The following is a 24,217-nucleotide window of genomic DNA, read 5'->3' on the forward strand; positions in this document are numbered from 1 at the left end:
TTTTCGTGGAGTTGTATCCATTTGTGAAGACGACAGAATGTACACAGGATTGCAGTATTAAGTCTTCAACACAACTGAAATGCTTATAAGTACAAAACGACAAGCAAAATGTCACATATTAAAAAAAAAAAGTAATAACGACAGACCTTCAACAATGGAATTACACGTACTATAGATGTCAATTAAAGCGGTATGAGCAGCTGTGAGGCCAACAATGACAGAAAATGTAAAAATATGTCGTGTTCGGATTAATTTGCACGCTACTGTATGTATGTATGTATGTATGTATGTATGTATGTATGTATGTATGTATGTATGTATGTATGTATTTGTGTGTATGTATTTATTTATTCACACTGCAAAAGGGTATATACCCGTGGCAGTGGTAACTAATTACACTCAATAATGACAATAATAAACACAATTAATAATAAATTAGTAATAATAATAATAATAATAATAATAATAATAATAATAATAATAATAATAATAACAGGGATCATTATAAATTAAATGAAGCACGATCACTTAAAATAACATTTAAAGTAAATCTAATTTGTATCTTAACCCTAAGTTCGAACTAAAACCCACGAGTATGATATGTTCATACATACACAAGTACCTTTCAGCACTACACTCATTTCGCTGTCAACTCACTCACTGCACTGCACTGGAACTACGACACATTTCACTAACACTTCAAAAACATTTTACTGTTCAAATACTTTGCACTGCCACTATAAACTATAAAACTTCACTGACACAAACACACTTCACTGACACAATACACTTCCAGAGCAGGACTTTACACTTCGCATGAGGAGACGGGTAAAATTTTCAACCAAAAATCAAATTTCATTATTTTTTTGTGAAAGTGTATATGATTATGTCTCGTGACTACAACACATTACGAAATGGAAATATAAAAACTGGAAATTTATCCTTTGAAGAGTAGGAAAAATTCAAATACCTTCAAGCATCGGTAACAAATCTGTAGTGCTCGGGAAAAGTGGCACAAGTCGAAAATGTTAATTTTACAGGAGAAGAAAAAAAACTGTCTTCACACTGGTTTATGTCGATTTGATTTTCTTCTGTATGAATTATTCTAATGGGAGAAATACTTACGTCTCTTTTCCCAAGCGAGCAGATATTCCATAAGTTGTCAATTAAAAAAAAAAAAATGTGGAAACTGACTTATGCCACTTTTCCCAAGCATTGCAGAAATATAAATGACATTCGAGAGGAAATTAAACGCAGAATAAATATGGGAAATGCTTGCCATTATTCGGTTGAGAAGCTTTTGTCATCCAGTCCGCTCTCGAAAGAGCTTAAAGTTATATTGCCGGTTATTCAGTACGGTTGTAAAACTTGGCCTCTCACTTTGAGAGAGGAACAGAGGTTAAGGGTGTTTGAGAATAAGGTTCTTAGGAAAATATTTGGGGCTAAGAAGAATGACGTTACGAGAGAAAAAAGAAAGTTACACAACACAGAACTGCACACATTGTATTCGTCACCTAACAATTAGGAACAATAAATCCAAACGTTTGAGATGGGCAGGGCATGTAGCACGTATTTTATTTTAGTAGGTTATTTTACGACGCTTTATCGACTTTTAGGTTATTTAACGTCTGAATGAGATGAAGGTGATAATGCCGGTGAAATGCGTCCGGGGTCCAGCACCGAAAGTTATCCAGCATTTGCTCGTATTGGGTTGAGGGAAAACCCCGAAAAAAACCTCAACCAGGTAACTTGCCCCAATCGAACCCGGGCCACCTGGTTTCAAGGCCAGACGCGCTAACCGTTACTCTACAAGTGTAGACTGTAGCACGTATGGGCGAATCCAGAAATGCGTATACAATGTTAGTTGGGACACCTGAGGGAAAATGACTTTTGGGGAGGCCAAGACGTAGATGAGAGGATAATATTAAAATGGATTTTAGGGAGGTGGGATATGATTATAGGGACTGGATTAATCTTGCACAGGATAGGCACCGATGGCGGGCTTATGTGAGGGCAGCAATGAACCTCCTCAAAAGTTTCTTAACCGAATAATAACAGGCATTTCCTATATTTATCCTGCGTTTAATTTCGTCTGGAGTAATATTTATATTTGCCACTGTTTCTCCAAGATATTTTAATTTTTCTACCTCTTCAAAGGATAAATTTCCAATTTTTATATTTTCATTTCGTATAATATTCTGATCACGAGACATAATCATATACTTTATCTTTTCGGGATTTACTTCCAAACCTATCTCTTATTTACTTCAAGTAAAATTCCCGTGTTTTCCCTAATAGTTTGTGGATTTTCTCCTAACATATTCACGCCATCTGCATAGACGAGCAGCTGATGTAACCCGTTCAATTCCAAACCCTCTGTGTTATCCTGAAAATGGCACAATCTAGAGCAAAGTTAAAAAGTAAAGGTGGTAGTGCATCTCCTTGCTTTAGCCCGCAGTGAATTGGAAACGCATCCGACAGAAACTGGCCTATCAACGATATTAACTTATATTTTGGAGGAAAACCGGGACATCTGGCGAGAAGAGCGGAAAGGAGGGGAGGGAGGAGATGTAAGGGTGGGAAAGGAAGAGGAGGGGAGGAGAGGGAAAGGAAAGAATGAGAAAAGATAGGGAAAGGGAAGGAGAGAGGGAGAGGAGAAAACAAGGAGGAGAGGAAAGAAGTAAGGAGATAAAATTGGGGTGAAGAAAGACAAAAGGAAGGAAACAGAAAGGGATGGAAAAGTAAAGGAAGGAAGAGGAAAGAAAAGAGAAGAAAAAAGAGAAAAGAAAACAAAAGAGGATAGAGAAGAGTTTTAACTTGAAGGGTTACTGGAAATAAGTCAGAAATATTACTATGTATGTTTACGTGGTGGATTCTGCATATGGACAGCAATATTAGGAGTGTTCCCAGAGGCGAGGGAGTCTGCTGGGCCGCATTCGTGGCTAATCTCAGGTACACGCCCCTGGGAGCAACAAACAGAGATATGGCGGTCGGTAATCTTGCTGTGACACCGGGGCTTATCGGACGCGGGGTCCTTTGAGGAGCAGCCGACCGCTGAACCAGCATCCCGGCAGGCGGGAAGACCTGCCGATGAAGTCAATTAACAGCATCACAACTCGAAGAAACATCCAAATTGACTACCTGTCTATATTATGCAACATTCACCATGGCAATGCTTACTATGACAACTATTTTTGTGCGAGATCGTGCGTATTTGCTTGCTTTCCGCACAGAACCAATACGCGGTAAGTGTGAAATACCACATTCAGTATTCCCAACGTAACACACATAACAATTTCCCTCTTCTTACCGCTTAAGCGCGACATTCATTTTACTGCTTTAGGCTTTTAACATATTATTTTTAGAGACGTTTAACATAGTAATAATTATAAATTGGAAACTTACCACTGCAATTTCACCTAAATTGCAATGTTAATTATTGTTTTGAAATATTTGTAAAAATTAAGTAAAGTCTACTACTCCACGAAACTTATCACATTCCTGATACAAGTAACATTAAGGAAGCCGTGAAAAAATCAACGAGATTCCAGATGCCGATGTTATTACTGCAATACGTTATATAAATAATATTGTTAAAATATTAAAATGAAAAATAAATCGTTACATAACCTTACCGTTTGTTTTAAGTTCGCATTTATAGACTGGGGAAAAAAAAGACAGACGTAAATCACGGCCTGCTGGAGTATAGTAAACACAGAAAACATTTTACAGCAACAATGTTAAAGAAAGATATTTTGGTGTTCCGAAGTTGGCGTCATTAAACAGAAACCAACATGGAGATTTCATTGCAACTAATTAGAAATTCGTCTTTCAGGTATGTAATAAACGATCTCCGCACAAAATAATGTACGATACACGAGCGGTATGTTTGTTTTCTTGTTCTCGGAAATTAAAAAAGCTCAACTACGTTTCGCTTTTTCAATCTTTTCCTCGACCATGAAAACGTCAACATACCGCTCTTGTAACGTATATTACTATTATAATTAATTTTGCGAATAATTAAATTTTTAAATTTTAATAGTTACGCTTTGTTATGCTGTTAATTGTATGTGGATGTAAAATAAAATATTTTAATGCAAAAATAAGCAATTACGTGTATTTTTTCTATTAGTCTGAACTTAAAGTACACTACTCTATCGATTTAATAATGCGTTTGAGTCTAAAGAAAGCAGCAAAACAGTACAACATGGTCTGTTGTGACGCGAATCCAAGTCTTCGTATACCGGTAAGGCATCAAGTCACAAACACATTCACGTCTGAGTATCTCACAAAGTAAATACACCGTGTCCACACTAAGAGTAATACAGAAATAATAGCTTATAATTTCACAACTGTATATTATAATTTCTTAAGATAAAGCTCAAGCAATAGAAAAACTCTCCAAGATTTCATTTCATACCTTTCCCATGGCCATTGTTGTGTGAATTGTTTCGTTTCAAGCTTACTGTTGCATGAATGAAAATTTGCATTTATCAGTCTAGTTCCTTGTCAGTAGAGATGTGGACGGTACAGCAAAAAGTTCAATGCCTTGTATGGTTCGCAGAATTGAATTCAGTTACGCGTGTTCAGCGGCGCATACGGAGGGAATGGAATGTGGATCCTCCTACACGCAAATCCATTTACAAGTGGGATAGAACTCCACGAGATAATGGCAGCTTGATTTCAAAGGCAGGGAAACATTCTAAAAAGCATGTGGCCGAAATGATTGTGGATCAGGTGCGTGAATCTTTTGCTAGAAGCCCACGTAGGTAATGTACCTTGATATGCTGGAGAACTTTGCTATTCTGCAATTTCCGCCAGGTTTAACATTTCAGCAGGATGGTGCTCCACCACACTTCCATCGAAATGTGAAAACTGTTTTGATGTAATCTTCCCAAGAATTTGGATTGGTAGGGGTGGGCCAAGTTCCTGGCCGCCAAGGTCCCCGGATTTAACTTCTTTGGACTTTTTTGCGTGGGAATTTATTAAAAATTTTGTGTACAGCAGAAAAGTTCGTAATTTGATTGATCTGAGACAGCGTATCATTCAAGCAGTTGAGCTTATAACACCTGATATGCTGGTGAACACCTGGCGAGAGGTTGAGCATCGTTTTGGTACGAAATAAAAAACTTTTTCAGTTAGTCTGTACATTGCAGAAGAAATTTATTTAATAAACCTTATCCAAGTTACCACATAAGCTGTTGTTTCTGTATACTTTTAGTGTGGAACAGGTATTATACAAAGCCTTGAAAACGGCGCAAATATTAAGAAAATTGCTGGAGAGTTTAAGATTATATTTACTTTTTTTCTTTTTCCTTCCTTTCTTTCTTGCTTTCCTTTTCTTTTTTATTTACTTATTCTTTTATTTACTTGCCTACTTATTTATTTATTAACGTTGTATCAGATTCAATTTTTTATAATAAATTAACGATTCTTAAGTATCCATCTACATCTGATTGAGGTTCTGCCTGATATATACAGATACATAATTAAAATTTGGAGCGAATCTTGATGGGAGTCCATCTGTAGCTCTATATAGACAACAATTTCGTACGACTGTCCACAAGTAGCATATAGACAACGAAAAAAAATTGTTTAGTAACATTTCTTAATTAGTTTTTTTGTTTCAAGTATCCCACTTGATTTATAACTGGTTCTCATTCACGTTTCAAGTATCACCACCCTGTGGGGTGACATGAAACTCCCATAAAATAAATTATACATTCAGACTGCAAACAGTTGAATGACGCGTTGCACCACCAGTGCTTTCAACGCTATGTCACTGGTCTTATATGTAAAATTAGATCAAAATTATACAGGGACATCACTTTATTTTTACCAACATTTCTAACATTAATCTGGCTATACTCGGAAACACTGTTGCCCCCTTCCATTACAGGAGTTTGGTTTTACTAGTGCAATATGTAAACAAATCATTTTACTAGGTATAGGAGAGAAAAGTAGTGTATCCATTTATGTTGTAGGGAAATACGATATTACGATTTTCAGTTTGATCATCATTTTTACGGAATTTATCAAAATACAGTAGAGTAGTAACATTCTTTTTTCAAAAACTCAACTTTTCAGGCGGCTATGTTCGTTATGCAATGTCTACTTTATTTAGCATATTAATTATTGGTGTTAACATACAATATAGAGAGTGCATTTAAATTGAGGGGGTCAAAAGTAAAGGGCTGTAAGTGCACTTAAGTTACTTTTGAGAAAATGGGGTTTAAATATTTAAGCTTTCGTAAAATCGGTGAAATTTTTATTTAAATTTTAATGTGTGATGCGATTAAAATATCCCCTTGCCACTAAAATTTTAGATACTTTTGCTTACACTGGATGCACTTAAATCATGTTATTACAAATGTCACTAGCATTCCTTTGCTTCTAGCCATCTCAATTCAAAATAAGCTAATCTGAATTTTTAAACAAGTTGCTGAAAATGGTTGCCGTTCATTACAATGCACGCTTCAATTCTTTACGCATATTATTAAAAACATTTTGAAGCATATTCTCTGAAATTGAATTTATCGTTTCTTGAATATAATTTTTTAGTACGATATTATTAATATAGGTTCTTTCTTCTATAGAAAACGCAACCATATTTATGAAACACACTATACACTGCAGTATTTACTTCACTGCTTGAAGACTTCAACTGCAACAGCGGCCGTAAGTTTGTGTGTCTGACGGGAGCAAGGACATTAGTGAAGGGGTGGGGGTGAAGTACATTCAGAAATGCAGGTACAATAAAAATGCAAGTAAAAATAAAATGATGTCCCTGTACAAAATTTAAGAACGCTGTGGTAAATTAAATTTTGAAAGTGTTCCAAGTAACCCCATTTTACGACAATTCGTTTACATGAAATTGAGCTGACCGGGGCTACTCTCATGAAGAACGATTGAAGAGTCCACACCTGTGGAGTAACGGTTAGCGCGTCTGGCCGCGAAATCAGGCGGCCCGGGTTCGATTCCCGGTCGGGGCAAGTTACCTGGTTGAGGTTTTTTTCGGTGTTTTCCCTCAACCCAATATGAGTAAATGCTGGGTAACTTTCGGTGCTGGACCCGGACTCATTTCACTGGCATTATCACCTTCATCTCATTCAGACGCTAAATAACCTTAGATGTTGATAAAGCGTCGTAAAATAACCTACTAAAATAGAAAAAAAGAGGCGCTGAAGTCCCTCCTTGCTCGGGTGTCAGTGGTTGTCTCCTCAAGTGTGAACAAGCTGCCACTATCTCAGTGCTGTCAGTCTGTCATCCCACAGAGCCGTCGTGACATGCCGCAGACAGATAACTCCACTGATTAAGGCCGCTGATAACCCGGCAGACCGGGCGGGCTTCTTAATTATTAGTAAAGACTGCGCTATTCACGGATTATGAAAGCAATATTATATTCAATACAGAGATGTCTCGCTTAAAGCTACAGGGAGGTCGAGTTCAGATTCCTTACATTTTTTTTGATCAACGAATGACAGCGAATCGGTGCACGTGGAAGAGAACTAGGGCACTGGCTACTGGAGAAAGTTGGGGTATTTTTTTTTAAATGTAACTACAGTAATTTTTTTTCGGATGTTGCAGGTTCTCTTCACGAATATTATAGAGCAGCTATCGTCAACTGGCCTGCATACTACTGGGTGTTCATTTCAAAGTGTGTCATGACGTCACTGTTGTTGGGTCACCGATTTGAAGCGAGTTTCAGCTTATATGTTAGAGAAGTTGCCTATTATTTAAGGCGTTCTTCAATCTGAACTTGAGAACATGTACGGTATAACTTGAACGTCGTAGCAACAGATGGCGGTCTATACGGTCTGTGTGCTACCATAACCTCTTTCGAACTGTGTTTTGCGCCGGCAAGTCGTACGCAGGGTATTTGTTATCATCGGTTGCGTACGGTAACATTCCACAACACAAATCAAATGCTCCGTGTCCATGTTGACCGTCGAAGTTAATGTCAAGAAATACGTAAGTAATCATCTTAACCCTCTCCCCATATCCCGACAGTACGTATTTCCAAACAGTTCACATTCCTGCCACTACTGGCGTTACAGTACGTATCAGTACGTATTCTTCAGAATGAACGCCGTACTTGCTAGGCAACTTCTCTGCCTCTTAGGTTATACACCTCTGCGGAAGTGTAGGAAGATTGAATTCTCTAGGCTCATCGGCTAGCCACATGACGGCATACAGCCAGCCATGACACATTTTGAACTGAACACCCAGTAGTTCGGAGCGCCGAGACGCTGACTGAGGAGGTAGTAGTGTGCAGTGTGTCGAGCCAAGCCAACGCATCCCATCACAGAAGCCAACAATTTACAATGCCTTCTTCGATTGTGTTCTACATGATCATTGACACCTAACATAAACCAGTTAGTGAGGGAAAAATGAATTAAAAAATCCAGGAAAACCAATGCTAACGAACAGAGAAAATAAATTTTATAATTTGTTATTTACATTGTAATAAAATAATTTACGCCTACTTTAGCCTTGCAACAGAAACGATAATATGTTTCATACGTTATACATAATAACAAATAATTGGTTTTGTGATATATAGTGTCAGATAAAGAATGGGTAATTAATTTTATTTTATTGACGACACTTGAACAAAGGAATAGGATGACAGGATTTAAATATTACTAATGGATTCGATTTGTTTAATATTTCGTAATAGTGAAAATGCATTAGGCCTATAGGTCTGTAAGTTCTCAATTACTTTAATATAAAAAAAACTATTTACTTTCAAAACCGATACAATACATAACGGAAAAATACAACTTGTTTCTTGTCTTAAACTGAAAAGTGGTTTACTTATTACACAGTAACTCTTGAAATAAATTAAGTACATGCTTCTTCCGTGTTTATTATAATTATTAGAGATTGAATAAAAGGGTTGAACAAGTGATCGGACGCCACTGCCATCACCTGATTCCTTCCCCCCACCTCCTGCTGCACAGTTGATGTCTAAGGGATAGAACTGAGCAGCGAGCAAACTGTGCCTGCACCATAGTGCACTGAGATGACGACTCCTGTTACAGGCGTTACAACAGGGCGAAGACTTTATTTTTAAATTGCAGATGATAGATGAAATAAGCGGAGGTGGAGTGTGCTGATGGAACAAAGAGGGAAATGGTATTAACCAGAGAGAAACTCATCACAACTAACAAACAAACAAACATTCTGATGGGGGTAGACAAAATAGCTAAAATATTTTCTTTCACCATAGTAATAATGTCAAAATAAGTATTTATACAAATTTTGGCCACTCGACCGCAATTACGAGGGCCGTAAAAAATAAATTCGCCAGGGGCCGTTAACAGGAAGAAAACACAGTTTCATTGGAAAAATTTATTGGAACAGACACAGCAATTTTTTAACTATTTTTCAACATATTCCCCATCGGAAATGAGACATTTGTCGTATCGTGGGATCGACAGAGATAGGGTTACCAGATATAAAAAAAATTAAAACCAGGACATTTTTCTTGAAAAAAAGGCAGGATTTTCCACAAAAAAGCAGGGCATAAAAAGTGACACTAATTTTGAATAATTCTGATAAGAATGTAAATTTTTGGGCTTGGTGTACACTATAATTTAGTTTTCAAATTTTCAGAAAATTTGCATTTACTTTTACTAGTTTCACCAGCCTTCGACATCTTAAAAGAACTGACGTTCACACAATATTACAAGGATAACTTAAACAGTCCACACCTGTGGAGTAACGGTCAGCGCGTCTGGCCGGAAAACCAAGTGGCCCGGGTTCGAATCCCGGTCGGGAAAAGTTACCTGGTTGAGGTTTTTCCGGGGTCTTTCCTGAACCAATACGAGCAAATGCTGTGTAACTTTCGTTGCTGGACCCTAGACTCATTTCACCGGCATTATCACCTTCATTTCATTCAGACGCTAAATAATCTCAGATGTTAATACAACGTCGTAAAATAACCCAATAAAATAAAAAAAAACTAATAACTTAAACAGATACACTACAGTAGAGATTCGCCACATGAATTCAAACTCACATGCTCAGCGGACAGGGAAGTACACTAATCGATAATCGAAATCTACTTCCGCATCCTGTAATCCATATTTTTCCATGATCGAAGCACCACCGTCTGCTAGATCACGGTTGTCATTCGATGTTCTTTTGTCATACTGTAGATTCGACTGCGATCTGTGATAAAGTGTATTACTTACGTTATAAAGTACATCGTACGAAAATTTGTATTTTATATCCAGTAGAATTAAAAAGCAGGACATGTCCAGGCAAATCCGGACTTCTGGTAACCCTAAACAGAGAGGTGCAGACGGCTGTAAAACGCTGGTTCCGATCTTCTGACTTCTACGACACAAAAATTGATCCCATGGTATGACAAATATCTCAATTCCAGTGGCAGATGTGTTGCACTATTTGTTAACAATTGCTGTATCTGTTTCAATAAATCTTTCCACGAAATTCTGCTTTTTTCTGTAAACGGCCCCAGGGAAAATCACTTTCTGGACGTCCTCGTAATTGCGGTCGAGTAGCCAAAATTTGTATAAGCACATGTTTTGACATTATTAACAAGGTGGAAGAAAAAATTGTAACTCTTTTATGTACCCCCATCAGAATGTTTGCTTGTAAGACGAGGATCGAACCCGAGCCGCCTGGATAGAAGGTCAGCGCGCTAGTATTGAATCACAGACGCAGCAATAATTATAATCAGACAGCGGATTTTCTGTCCCTATACAGCTACAAGACGTCACGGCCCTTGGCGTACGGAGGGAGCGTAGCAATGAGAGTTCAGTGACCTCCCTACAACTGACGTACACTTAACATTCAGTATAGAGACCGAAAATCCGCCGTGTGGTTATAAGAAATTTCCTATGTCAGTTGTTAATAGTCTACTAGGGTTTTTTAATCGATTTTAGGACGCTTTATCAACTTCAATGGTTATCTATCTCTGTGTGAAACGAATATACGTAAAGGTTAATTTTTGGTCCTACAGAATATATCTGTTATGGTAACAATGGTTATTAGAGGAGAAAAATTAGCTCCGGCGCCGGGGATCGAACCCGGGTCCTTGGTTCTACGTACCAAGTGCTCTAACGACTGAGCTACGCCGAAGTTCAATCCACAGCACCGGATCAAATTCTTCTCCTCTTACAGTCTTACTAATAAACCGTGTATAGTTTTTATACGAGACTTATGCAGAGTTGAGATAGAAAACGTTACTAATAAACCGTGAATAAGCTATGGACGTATAAACAGTCTGCAACTATACAATGGGAATTGCTTTGCAGTAGTTATATACACGAAACCCCTAGTTTAAGCGTTGTATATAGCGAAAAAATGGCCGCCCCTCTAACAGCTGTTCGTATCGACTGTCATTTTATGATGATGGATGCCTTGTAACCACAGAAGAACAAACCAAAGATCATAGAATTATTAGAATAATATTGCTGTAGCTTGTACTCTTTGACCAAAATGTAGTGTGGTAATCGATTAGAGCCAGTTGTACTATCGATATTTAACACGCCACACTAAAGCGCTCTACCGGGTGCAATAGAGAACCTCAGATATTCTATTACCTTTCGTAACGAAGTAATGACGAAACTATGATGTAGCTGTGTAACAGTTATACTGTTATACACGACGTATGTAGTTATTATTAGTAAGGAATTTACACACGACTTATAAACGAGCTACTCATTGTATAAGTATAAGACAGTTAAACGCCTGTATATAGAGTTATTAGTAAGACTGTTAGTGTTTTTCCCTTTGTGCTCTGACTCCAAGTTCGACATATATGTTGACATATATTAAGTCAACTGCCATTATACAAGGAGCGCACTCAATAGAGTGACTTGGTGGCCGGGATTCCACACTGCACTGTTGGGCGAAGAATCTACGTAAAGATTAATTTTTGGTCCTACAGGATATATCTGTTACGGTAACAATGATTATTAGAGGAGAAACACTAGAGGAGAGGGATTTGATCCGGTGCTGTGGATTGAACTTCGGCGTAGCTCAGGGGTTAGAGCACTTGGTACATAGAACCAATGACCCGGGTTCGATCCCCGGCGCCGAAGTGAATTTTTCTCCTCTAATAATCATTGTGTGAAACGAAGGAGATGATGTCAGCGAAATGAGTGCAGGATTCAACGCCGAAAATTACCCAGTATTTGCTCTTAATGGGTTGAGGGAAAACCCCGAAAAAACTTCAACCAGATAAATTGTCCCGACCAGGATTTGAACCCGTGCCCGCTCGTCTAACGGTCAGACACGCTAACCCTTACTCCACAGCGGTGGACTTACTAGGAATTTGTGCGTGAAATCTCAATGTTGCCATGGAGACGTAAGCAGTAATCTATCGAGATTTCAACGAAAGAGGAGCGGCCTTAAAAGGTCCATCGCAGCGTGTCTGTATGCCTTATCAAAGGAATAAAGTACATCACAGAAAACACACATTAACATGTTAACATCACAGATTTACAAAGTCAATTCCCCGACAACAATCGACGGTGAGACATCCCAAACGCTCCACGCCGGGGCACAAAGACGCCATTGTACTCGCAACGTTTTAATGGAAGAGCATAACCGCCACAATTCACTTCAGGGGTGCCCAAATTATGACTAAGGCTCTGTACTTTAAACTATTACGATTTATTTTTCTTACAAACGGCGCGAATTTAAGTAATTGTCATTTTAATTCAAACATCTCTACTAGTAGTTCACTTTCCCGTCTTCGATAATGCCCGTGGTGTAGCTATAATAGGATAATTAAGAATTACAATAATTGCTGTAGGCCTAATTGTTATATAAAGGGGCATTCGAAACCCAAAGAACTAGAGATGAACAACGATCGAGAAAGCAAGACTAACAGCGCCCGCAAAGCCGACAACCCGCACGACAATGTTCTATACGTCGCGTCGTTGACGTAAAGACTGCTTGTGAGTGTTTCGAGACGTCGAGATTGATCACTCCCGAAGTCCCGAACGTCAAGCAGCCTTGAATCGCCACAGTTGTTTATACCTGACTGAACTTTTATCTACTTTGACAACTGTTATATGTATAAACAATCAACTAGCCTATTTGAAACATCATCTCTACCTTTCAGTGTATAATAATCCGTTCCCCAGTCTTTATTTAATTATTAGGTCCTTATTAAAAGGCTAGGAATTTTCTTTTCATATGTTTGAGATCAAGTGTGCAATCTCAAGTAAAAAGATATTGTCATGTTTTATATTTCTTAGAAATGCAAATTTATTTGAGAACTGTTTTTTTTTCTATTTATATAACCATAAGTAATGTCATATAATAGAACCAGAACATTTTGATAACTAAGATACTGTTCTGTTTTGTCTTTTTGTCTCATTTAAACATTTATAATGTTATTTATTTCAATGATAAGCTAAATGCTTTTAATTATTTTTGTGGAACAATACGTCGAACTTTAGGTAGGAAAGTTCGGAAAGAAACATTACTAAAATTTTACAAAGTGATGGCTTTACCAGCTTTACTGTATGGATGTGAGAACTGGGTTTTAAGGAAGAAAGACGAGAGAAGAATTGAGGCTGTTGAAATGAAATTTTTGAGGTTTGTGGCTGGCTGTACACTATTTGATAAAAAGAGAAGTGAAGACATTAGATCCGAATTAAAAGTGCACAATATTATAGATATAATAAGAAGACATCAAAACAACTGGAGGGAGCATATACATCGTATGCCAGAAACATCAATTACCAGAACAATATACAGTCACGACCCCCGTGGGAGAAGAAACCCAGGAAGACCCACAAAAAGATGGCGGGACCAGTTTTGATTTGATTGGAGTGGAACGGATCTTATGGTCCATACCGTAATGCAGATGATGATGATGATATTTCAATGATGTACGTTATTCAAAGTTACAAAATCTTTCCACGCCGATCAAATGCTATTTCGAGAATGATGAGCGAGACTCGAAGCGCACGAGAATGACGAAACGAGACGAGACGAGACTCGAAAGACAAATGCAACGAACACAGCGAGCGAGAGCGGCAGTTAGTTTTGTTCATGTCTACAGGGAACGTTTAAATCGCTGACACAAAAATACTAAGAAGACAAATACAAGCTAAGCGAGATGCAGGTTTTTCGAAGCACGCCGCACTACACCACGCTATTTTGTGGAGATTTGGAAAAGTCTCGAATTACCTAACAAAATTAAAAACATTGTTATCATTGTAATTAGGGAGTCCTTGCATATATTTAAATCATTTATATAATAATAATTTTTAGAGGTAACATTTAAATGTTATTTTGATCTCCGATTTCATATTAATTTAGTATCTCTTTTCAACATTCATTGTAGGCCTATGTATACTTAAATCCTAAGTTATTATTCCCGTTATTCTATTTTTGTTTACCTTGTCTTTTTCGGCAACCTGTAAATTCAGGAAGTTGTTTTATAATAAACTATATATAGGGTCTTTCATAAGTAACGAGTCTAACGAACAATCAACTATTTTAGATAATTTTTTGAAATGATGTTCATCCTCAGGAGAAAGAACCCTGGTGCCGTACAGTCGATTTGAAAACAAACACTCCCTTCCTTCGCCGCCAGAGCTATTAAACGAAAGAATGGTTAGTGTTTTAAACCTTTATTAAAACACATACATGTAAAAACAGTTTCAATTGTTGACAAATTATGTTGTACAATTTCCAAAATGTCTTCCATTCTGCTAATGCACAAATGTAAGCGACGTATCAACTCTTCATGGACTCTGGTGAGCATGTGAGGCGTAACCATTTGTATCGTGTGTTCAATTCGTTCAACTAATTCAGGAATGGTGCGTGGCTTAGTCGCATAGACACGATCCTTGATGAATCCCCAGAAAAATAAGTCCAGGGGAGTCAAATCAGGTGATCGCGGAGGCCAACGCACTGGGCCTGTACGACAGATCCACCTACCTGGAAACATTTCGTCAACGAAATAAACGCTTAATTTGAGCGACAGGCAGCAATTTTTCTCTTCTGGAATAACGTTAAGTTGCTGCGTGGCATTTTATCATTCCAGTCTATCACAACAATATGTATAGGCATGGCCGTGTACCATTATCCTTGGCGTATAGAAGCCATGTTCCAGGTTATTTTAAGTCCTTGGCTTATAGAAGGCCATGCTCCAGGCCATTTTAAGTTGGCATCAAATGCCCATTGTACATGAATAGGTAGCTTCCACTGGCGGCGGGGGGGAGAGGGTGTTTGTTTCCAAATAGACTGTACGGCACCGGGATGGTTCTTTCTCCTGAGGATGAACGTCATTAAAAAAAAAAACAAAATAGTTTATTTTTCGATGGACTTCTTACTTATAAAAGACTCTGTATAATTCACAAAACAATGCGGTTTAAACTCACAATAGGCCTACATATTTTCATTCGTTTCTCGATTGAATACAAGGGTATGTATGAGCAGGAAGTTCGAGAAATACCCTCCAAGAAGATCAAAACATGACAAAGATGTGAATCAGCGCTAATTCGCTGATCTTCCATGCAGGCCGCCTAGGTTCGATCCCCGGCTTGGTCTAGATTGATATATATGGATCGAATACGAAGACTAATAGGAAGGCGGAAAAGAAGAAAGATTGGAGAATGCTGGGTTTGCAGTGAAAGACCTGCCCTTGGGCAGAAAACTATGAATGAATGTAGACGTCATTCCTACACAAAAAACTATGAATGAATGTAGACGTCATTCCTACAGTCATATAGGCAACTGAGCTTATTTTTTTAGTAGGTTATTTTACGACGCTTTATCAACATCTTCGGTTATTTAGCGTCTGAATGAGATGAAGGTGATAATGCCGGTGAAATGAGTCCAGGGTCCAGCACCGAAAGTTACCCAGCATTTGCTCATATTGGGTTGAGAGAAAACCCTGGAAAAAACCTCAGCCAGGTAACTTGCCCCGACCGGGAATGGAACCCGGGCTACCTAGTTTCGCTGCCAGACGCGCTGACCGTTACTCCACAGGTGTGGACTGCTTATTGACAAACACTTAAAGTAGTGAAAAACCGAATCTTGTTTCCAAAGAAAGTATCCATATAGAACAGAAAGCAATTTATAGAACTGCTGGAGACTTGTATAATGGTTTGCATTGTAGTGAGTAGCCTAAACCAAATAGTTTGGAATGAGATATGCCAGATGGAATCTGAAGAACTGAATTCCAGACGAAGAAACTCCGAGGAACAGAGGGCGATGAATTGATAATGATAATGATAATGATGATACTGATAATAATAATAATCATCATCATTGTCCTTGTAGGTATTAGGCCTAGTGGCCTGTTACGGTCTCCGTCCATCTTTTCAGGGGGCGTCCCAAAGATCGTCTTCCATGTGGTATAGTCTATAGCGGAGAATTTGTCTTGGGAGTCTGGAACGGTCCATTCTATTGACATGGTTAAGCCATTTTTGTTTATAGTGGTTGAGATGTTCATAAATAGGTGTAATTTTCAATTCTTTTGTAATTAGTTCATTCCTTTTGTGGTCAAGCAAGCTGTAGCCGGCAGTCCTCCTTAGAAATCTCATTTCCGCAGTTGTTAGGCGTTGAACATCTGAGTTTCGGACAGTCCAGGCCTCACTACCATACATGAGGACAGGTCTTGCTAGAACTTTATATGCTTTTAACCTGGTATGTTTTTGGGTTTTCGTGGTTGTGAAAACCTGGTTGATGGCTCTTAAGGCTCCATTAAAATGTTGAATATTTTCAGATATATCAGTAACAGGTAAATATGTAAAATTATAACCTAAATATTTAAATGAGTTTACCTGTTCTAACGTATGGGTTCCAATGCAAATTTTACTCCTAACTGGCTGTTTACCTTGGAACGCCATAATTTTTGTTTTGTTTGGGGAAATTTTCATATTGAAATTTTGTGCTATTATATTCAGGTGATGTATTGAGTACTGCAGCTCGTCTTCATTTGTAGCAAAAATAATCTGATCGTCTGCATATAATAATGTATCTAGAGTGCAATAATAATAATAATAATAATAATAATAATAATAATAATAATAATAATAATAATTTTTCAACAGTTAAGCGCAAATAGGCTCCTTTTTTTCGTTAATGCATGCATCTACAGCGTTTTCTTAAGATGTTACACTAAAATGACGTCAGTTTTCATTGTTAGAACCTAAATCAACGATACAGCTAATGTAAGCTCTGAATTATATCATACTTTTAATTAAGATACAAGAGTTATAGCGGAATAAATTAATTTTAATATTCTACTCTGAAAAAATATTACACACAGACCCTGACAAAATAACGAGCGTGAAGCAACTATCAAGTAATTAAAAACACGGCTAAAAGATGACACCACTTACCATATACTTTGACGAGCAGGTTATAAATTTCCTCGTGTCCAAACTGCATGGCTATGTGCAGAGGGGTGTAGCCCTGTGGGAGAAAGAGTAAAGCATATCACATTCATTTGTTTATGCGTGGTTACTAATAGCGCATGCGTGCTACGGAGGGACCACCACGGTCGTCATGGTAATAGCTGCTTACATAGTCATTTAATTAAGGACATGGCGGTCAGATGGCAGTGTAGTCGCCTGCATTTATGATCTTGTAGTATAAAATATGTATTATTTTCCATAAAAAATGCTGTGCTACAAAAATAAAATAAATTACATGTTCATAAGCATCCTATTACGGTTTTTAAGAAAGAACACCACTATAACATACCAGACTTGTTTCTAGAAATTCCCAACTCTGAAGAAAAACTAGTTTTTATGAAGGTACTGTTGTAAAGACGGTTAATGCTGTACAAAAATTAAATAACGTAATGTGACACCACGAGTTTTAACGAAGAATGTAGTCTAATTTTTCTAGAAGATGGCCCTTGTCTATCCAGTGTCTAATCAGTAAAAATTTAATATCTGCCCCAATTAGGTCTTAATTATTAACGTTTTTACACGTGTCTTTTGGAAGTTGATCAATGGTTGAACGGCTATCGTACATACTATTAAATCCAAGAAACGCAGATTCCAAACTTGTTAATGAAGATAAAAGTTTTAGGCATACGAAATTCTTAACATGCATCCTATTAACACAGAACCATGGATAAATATATAATAGGATGCGAAACTGCGGCGGGGGGCTGAAATAAGATGATCAGCGCTCAACGTCGTAGGTGGTGAACATTAGAACTACGTGTTGGGTACATTACCCAGAGTTCTCTATTTATCCGTTCGAGATATTGCTCGAAGAGAGAAGATGGCAGACAGAAACTTGCTAATAAGTGAAAATAAAGTGATACTACGTGTGTATAAGCAGTGTATGTTAAACAGTGATGTTTATGGACGTTGTAAAAATAGTGTTGTTGAATGTATTGTAAAGTAATAGTAATATAATAAATTGAACTATCTACGTAGTTCTTGCAGACTTTTCCATTGCGCTGTACAATAAATACCCAAAGAATACAATCTCAATTATCTAACCTTTTGCTTTATTTTCTTGTCTCTGTCTGGTTATATTTTAATTGGGTAGTGTAAAACAGATCGTCTCTTTTATCTTTCTGTTGGCTCCGGTAAGAATTTTCAGTAGAAGATGCTGTGAGGAATAAAACTGTAAATGTTTTATTTTAAATTGGGTTAGTTTTGAATATCGATGAGGGTGGGAGGGAATACTTTCTGCAGAGTTTAACGTTTTCGTCACAAGGATCGCTGCTAAATGCATGGAGTAATTAGTTACTCTTTTCGCTACTTGATGCGCTGCTAGATGTAATAACGCCCCTCCTCCCAACAGGTGGCAGCAAGATCAATTTCTACAACAGCGTCTCTAGTATGTGTTACGGGAAACTCAATAAGTTTTGCATCCTAATATGAAATTATTTTAAAATGGAATCAAATCTACACATCAGGAATCAAAATAACCAGTGCTCTAACATTAAATACCTTACTCTATGCCGATGATCAAGTCATAATTTCCAATTCAGAGGATAATTTACAAAGAGGATTATATACATTAAATAAAATATTAAAATATTTTGGGATGAAATTTCAGCACAAAAATCAAAAGTAATGGCATTTTTAGGACAAGACCCAGTCAGAAGTAAGATAATATACAATAACCAATGCTTCGAACAAGTATAAAATTTCAATTATCTGGATTGTGAAATATCTTATCAAAATGAAAAAGATGTGAACAAGAAAATTACCAAATTTACACAAATTCTAGGAATAATAAACAATACATTAAAAGCTAAATTAGTACAAAAATCAACAAGAATAAAAATATATAATACACTAGCATTACCCTCCCTTTTATACGGAAGCGAGATTTGGACATTAAAGAAAAAAGACATGAACAGAATCAAAGCAAAGGAAATGAAATTTTTCAGGAGAACAGCAGGATATACTCTTTTAGACCGAAAAAGGAATGAAGACATTTTAGAACAATTAGAAGTAGAGTCAGTAGGAGAAAAAATCAGCAGATACAAATTCAATTGGCTAGATCATCTAAGAAGAATGGAAAATTCAAGAATTCCAAAAATTATGATGCAGTATAAACCCAGAGGACATCGTCGACCAGGACGATCTTTTAGAAGACTGCTAGATGGGGCCGAAACAGGTCTACAGAGGCTTAATTCGTGAAGGATGATGATGATGATGATGATGATGATCATATAGTCATCCATGACAGAAGCATGAAGGAATAGCATTCCAGGTCAATTTGTCCACAGCACAAAGTCCAATATACAGAAAGTCCACAACAAAAATGTCCACAACTAAACATCCAATAAAATAAGACCACTCGTCAAAATATGCAGAATGTTCAGGAATAATATTTCTCAGTTGATCGCATTCCTCCATGGAGAATTACTGATATCAATGACTTCTTTGTGAACTCTAGGCTATGTATAGGAGGAAAATTTGAGTGTGTATGGACATTCATCCAATTCAGACACGCCTCCCTCTGCGCAGATGTCTCCGATAAGCGTTTGCGTGTATGGGGCCCTGTAGACAATCCAGGACAGCTAAAACGCAGTACACATGTCCAGAAAAGATCAACAAATACTTTGGAGCTTGTGAATGCTATTAGTATTTAATATTTATTTATTTAACCTGGTAGAGAAAAAGCCATCAGGCCTTCTCTTCCCCTCTACTAGGAAATAACAACTACAATATGAAGAATTACAATTAATATTACATTTTTACAATTAACAGCATAAAATCGAAGTAGTAAAAGATTACCGGTACCTGATTAGTAAAGGCTAGACAACTTGTAGAAGTTAAGAACAATGAAAGATTTTTTTTTTACTGAAGTACAAATTAAACGTAGAATAATAACACTGAACACTGAATTTGTACAGATGTATCAAGTGTGGGTACTTTTTGAAAAACTCTTAATGAAATTATTAAAAAATAAAAACATATATTGGGTGTTCCATTTAAAATAAGAGAGTTGGAGTTACTTCCGGCTAAACGGAGTGTAGAGAAAACTCGAAATTGGATCTAAATAAAAAACTAAAGATAATATACAATGAAAAAAAAAAAGTAAAAATCTAATACCATTATTGAGTTCTTAGTATCTGGTTATCACCACACACCAATTTTCATGTCACTGAACCACATGCTTCAAAAGTTATTTACATGGTATAGGACTTTTAACTGATCCTGTAGCCTATATAAAAATAAATAAATAAATAAATAAATAAATAAATAAATAAATAAATAAATAAATAAATAAATAAATAAATAAATAAATAAGTAAATAAATAAATAAATAAATAAATAAATAAATAAATAAATAAATAAATAAATAAATAAATATCTGGATGAATGAATGAATAAATGAATAAAATAAAATAAATGGACAGATAAATAAATACATAGATAAATAATAAATAAATAGATAAATAACTAAATAGATAAATAAATAGATAAATAAATAAATAGACAAATAAATAGATAAATAAATAAATAAATAAATAAATAAATAAATAAATAGATAAATATATAAATAAATCAATGAATAAATGAATAAAATAAATAAATACATAGATAGATAGATAGATAGATAGATAGATAGATAGATAGATAGATAGATAGATAGATAGATAGATAGATAGATAGATAGATAGATAGATAGATAGATAGATAGATAGATAGATAGATCGATAGATAGATAGATAGATAGATAGATAGATAGATAGATAGATAGATAGATAGATAGATAGATAGATAGATAGATAGATAGATAGATAGATAGACAGATAGATAGACAGATAGGCAGACAGGCAGGCAGGCAGGCAGGCAGGCAGGCAGGCAGGCAGGCAGGGAGGTAGGTAGGTAGATAGATAGATAGATAGATAGATAGATAGATAGATAGATAGATAGATAGATAGATAGATAGATAGATAGATAGATAGATAGATAGATAGATAGATAGATAGATAGATAGATAGATAGATAGATAGATAGATAGATAGATAGATAGATAGATAGATAGATAGATAGATAGATAGATAGATAGATAGATAGATAGATAGATAGATAGATAGATAGATAGATAGATAGATAGATAGATAGATAGATAGATAGATAGATAGATAGATAGATAGATAGATAGATAGATAGATAGATAGATAGATAGATAGATAGATAGATAGATAGATAGATAGATAGATAGATAGATAGATAGATAGATAGATAGATAGATAGATAGATAGATAGATAGATAGATAGATAGATAGATAGATAGATAGATAGATAGATAGATAGATAGATAGATAGATAGATAGATAGATAGATAGATAGATAGATAGATAGATAGATAGATAGATAGATAGATAGATAGATAGATAGATAGATAGATAGATAGATAGATAGATAGATAGATAGATAGATAGATAGATAGATAGATAGATAGATAGATAGATAGATAGATAGATAGATAGATAGATAGATAGATAGATAGATAGATAGATAGATAGATAGATAGATAGATAGATAGATAGATAGATAGATAGATAGATAGATAGATAGATAGATAGATAGATAGATAGATAGATAGATAGATAGATAGATAGATAGATAGATAGATAGATAGATAGATAGATAGATAGATAGATAGATAGATAGATAGATAGATAGATAGATAGATAGATAGATAGATAGATAGATAGATAGATAGATAGATAGATAGATAGATAGATAGATAGATAGATAGATAGATAGATAGATAGATAGATAGATAGATAGATAGATAGATAGATAGATAGATAGATAGATAGATAGATAGATAGATAGATAGATAGATAGATAGATAGATAGATAGATAGATAGATAGATAGATAGATAGATAGATAGATAGATAGATAGATAGATGGATGGATAGATAGATAGATAGATAGATAGATGGATGGATAGATAGATAGATAAATAGATAGATAGAGATAGATAGATAGAAAGATAGATAGATAGATAGATAGATAGATAGATAGATAGATAGATAGATAGATAGATAGATAGATAGATAGATAGATAGATAGATAGATAGATAGATAGATAGATAGATAGATAGATAGATAGATAGATAGATAGATAGATAGATAGATAGATAGATAGATAGATAGATAGATAGATAGATAGATAGATAGATAGATAGATAGATAGATAGATAGATAGATAGATAGATAGATAGATAGATAGATAGATAGATAGATAGATAGATGGATGGATAGATAGATAGATAGATAGATAGATGGATGGATAGATAGATAGATAAATAGATAGATAGAGATAGATAGATAGAAAGATAGATAGATAGATAGATAGATAGATAGATAGATAGATAGATAGATAGATAGATAGATAGATAGATAGATAGATAGATAGATAGATAGATAGATAGATAGATAGATAAATAAATAGATAAATAAATAAATACATAGATAAATAAATAAATAGATATATAAATAAATAGATAAATAAATAAATATACAAATAAATAAATAAATAGATAAATAAATAAATAATGAATAAATAAATAAATAGATAAATAAATAAATAGATAAATAAATAAATAAATAAATAGATAAATAAATAAATAGATGAATAAATAAATAAATAGATAAATAAATATATAAATAAATAAATAAATAGATAAATAAATAAATAAATTGACAAATAAATAAATACATAAATAAACAAATAAATAACTGAACAACTAAATACACGAACAAATAAATAAATGGAGAAATAAAAACAGTAAATATATAAATAAAAATAAGGAAATAAATAGATCCCATCAACAATAAAACTGGGACTGCAAAACATTATAAACAGATATATAAACATATTAGAGGAAATGGAAAAATCATATAATAGAATGAATGAAGATAGACTATCTAGAACCACATTTCAGCGTAGACCAAGAGGAACCAGAACGACTGGATGACCAAGAAAGAGATGGATAGACCAGCCATCCTAAGATGTTGCTTCGGAACGAGAAAATCAGCACTTGAACCTTGGGATGGAAAATGATAATACATAAGTGAAAAAATAGGCAAAACAAATACATAAACAGAAAAAGAAAAAAACACACGAAAGAAAAGGGAAGGAATAATTGAGGACCGTTTTTGCAAAACTTGCTAACTGCAAAATTTGCAAAATTGAGATTTTGATAGATTCGTTAACATAAGGCAGGCCTCTACATGATGTTAAACGCGTCTTAGTAAAATTGGGTTATTTCTCTTCACAGTACTGTGTCAAAGTGTGATCGTTTTTTCAAAACTTGCTTTCTGCTATAAGTGAGAGATCAGCAAAACTTGCTTACTATAGTGTTTTGTCTCTCCTGTAAAATTTAGTTTTTTCAGTTAGCAAGTTTTGCAAAAACGGTCCTCAATTAAAGAAAATGGAGAGAGAATAATACTAATGAAAGCAAGGTGGAAACAATAAAAGAAAAGAAGGTAGAAAGAAAAGAAGAAAATATTAAAGCACGACATATTAAAATAAGGAAGGAAGCATAGAAGACAAACTGAAGGAAAGACGATGATAAAATGAAACATACAAAATCAAGTAGGGATATAAATGAATAACAGATAGAAGGAAAGGAAAGGAAATAATTACAGTAGGAAGAAAGAAGCAAAGAGAGAAACAAGGACTGGAGTAGGATAAAACCGTGTAGGTGTTACTTTTAAGAACAGTTAAACGTTGCAGAAAAACGTGTAAAATACAAAGCATTTAAA

General features: G+C 35.4%; 1 protein-coding gene and 1 non-coding gene across 2 annotated transcripts in view; one reads left to right on the plus strand and one right to left on the minus strand.

The window, feature by feature from the left end:
• The window catches only part of LOC138713968 (ankyrin repeat domain-containing protein SOWAHB-like), a 178,759-nt gene that overhangs the window by 42,355 nt on the left and 112,187 nt on the right, over positions 1-24,217 (minus strand). Inside the window, exon 3 of the mRNA XM_069846549.1 lies at positions 17,346-17,418. Coding sequence (XP_069702650.1) covers positions 17,346-17,418 — 73 coding nt within the window. The remainder of the gene's footprint in view (positions 1-17,345; positions 17,419-24,217) is intronic.
• Positions 12,002-12,074, plus strand: TRNAY-AUA (transfer RNA tyrosine (anticodon AUA)). The gene has a single exon. It is a non-coding gene; the product is annotated as a tRNA-Tyr (tRNA).

The sequence above is a fragment of the Periplaneta americana genome, chromosome 14 (assembly GCF_040183065.1).
Source record: "Periplaneta americana isolate PAMFEO1 chromosome 14, P.americana_PAMFEO1_priV1, whole genome shotgun sequence".
Lineage (NCBI taxonomy): Eukaryota > Metazoa > Arthropoda > Insecta > Blattodea > Blattidae > Periplaneta > Periplaneta americana.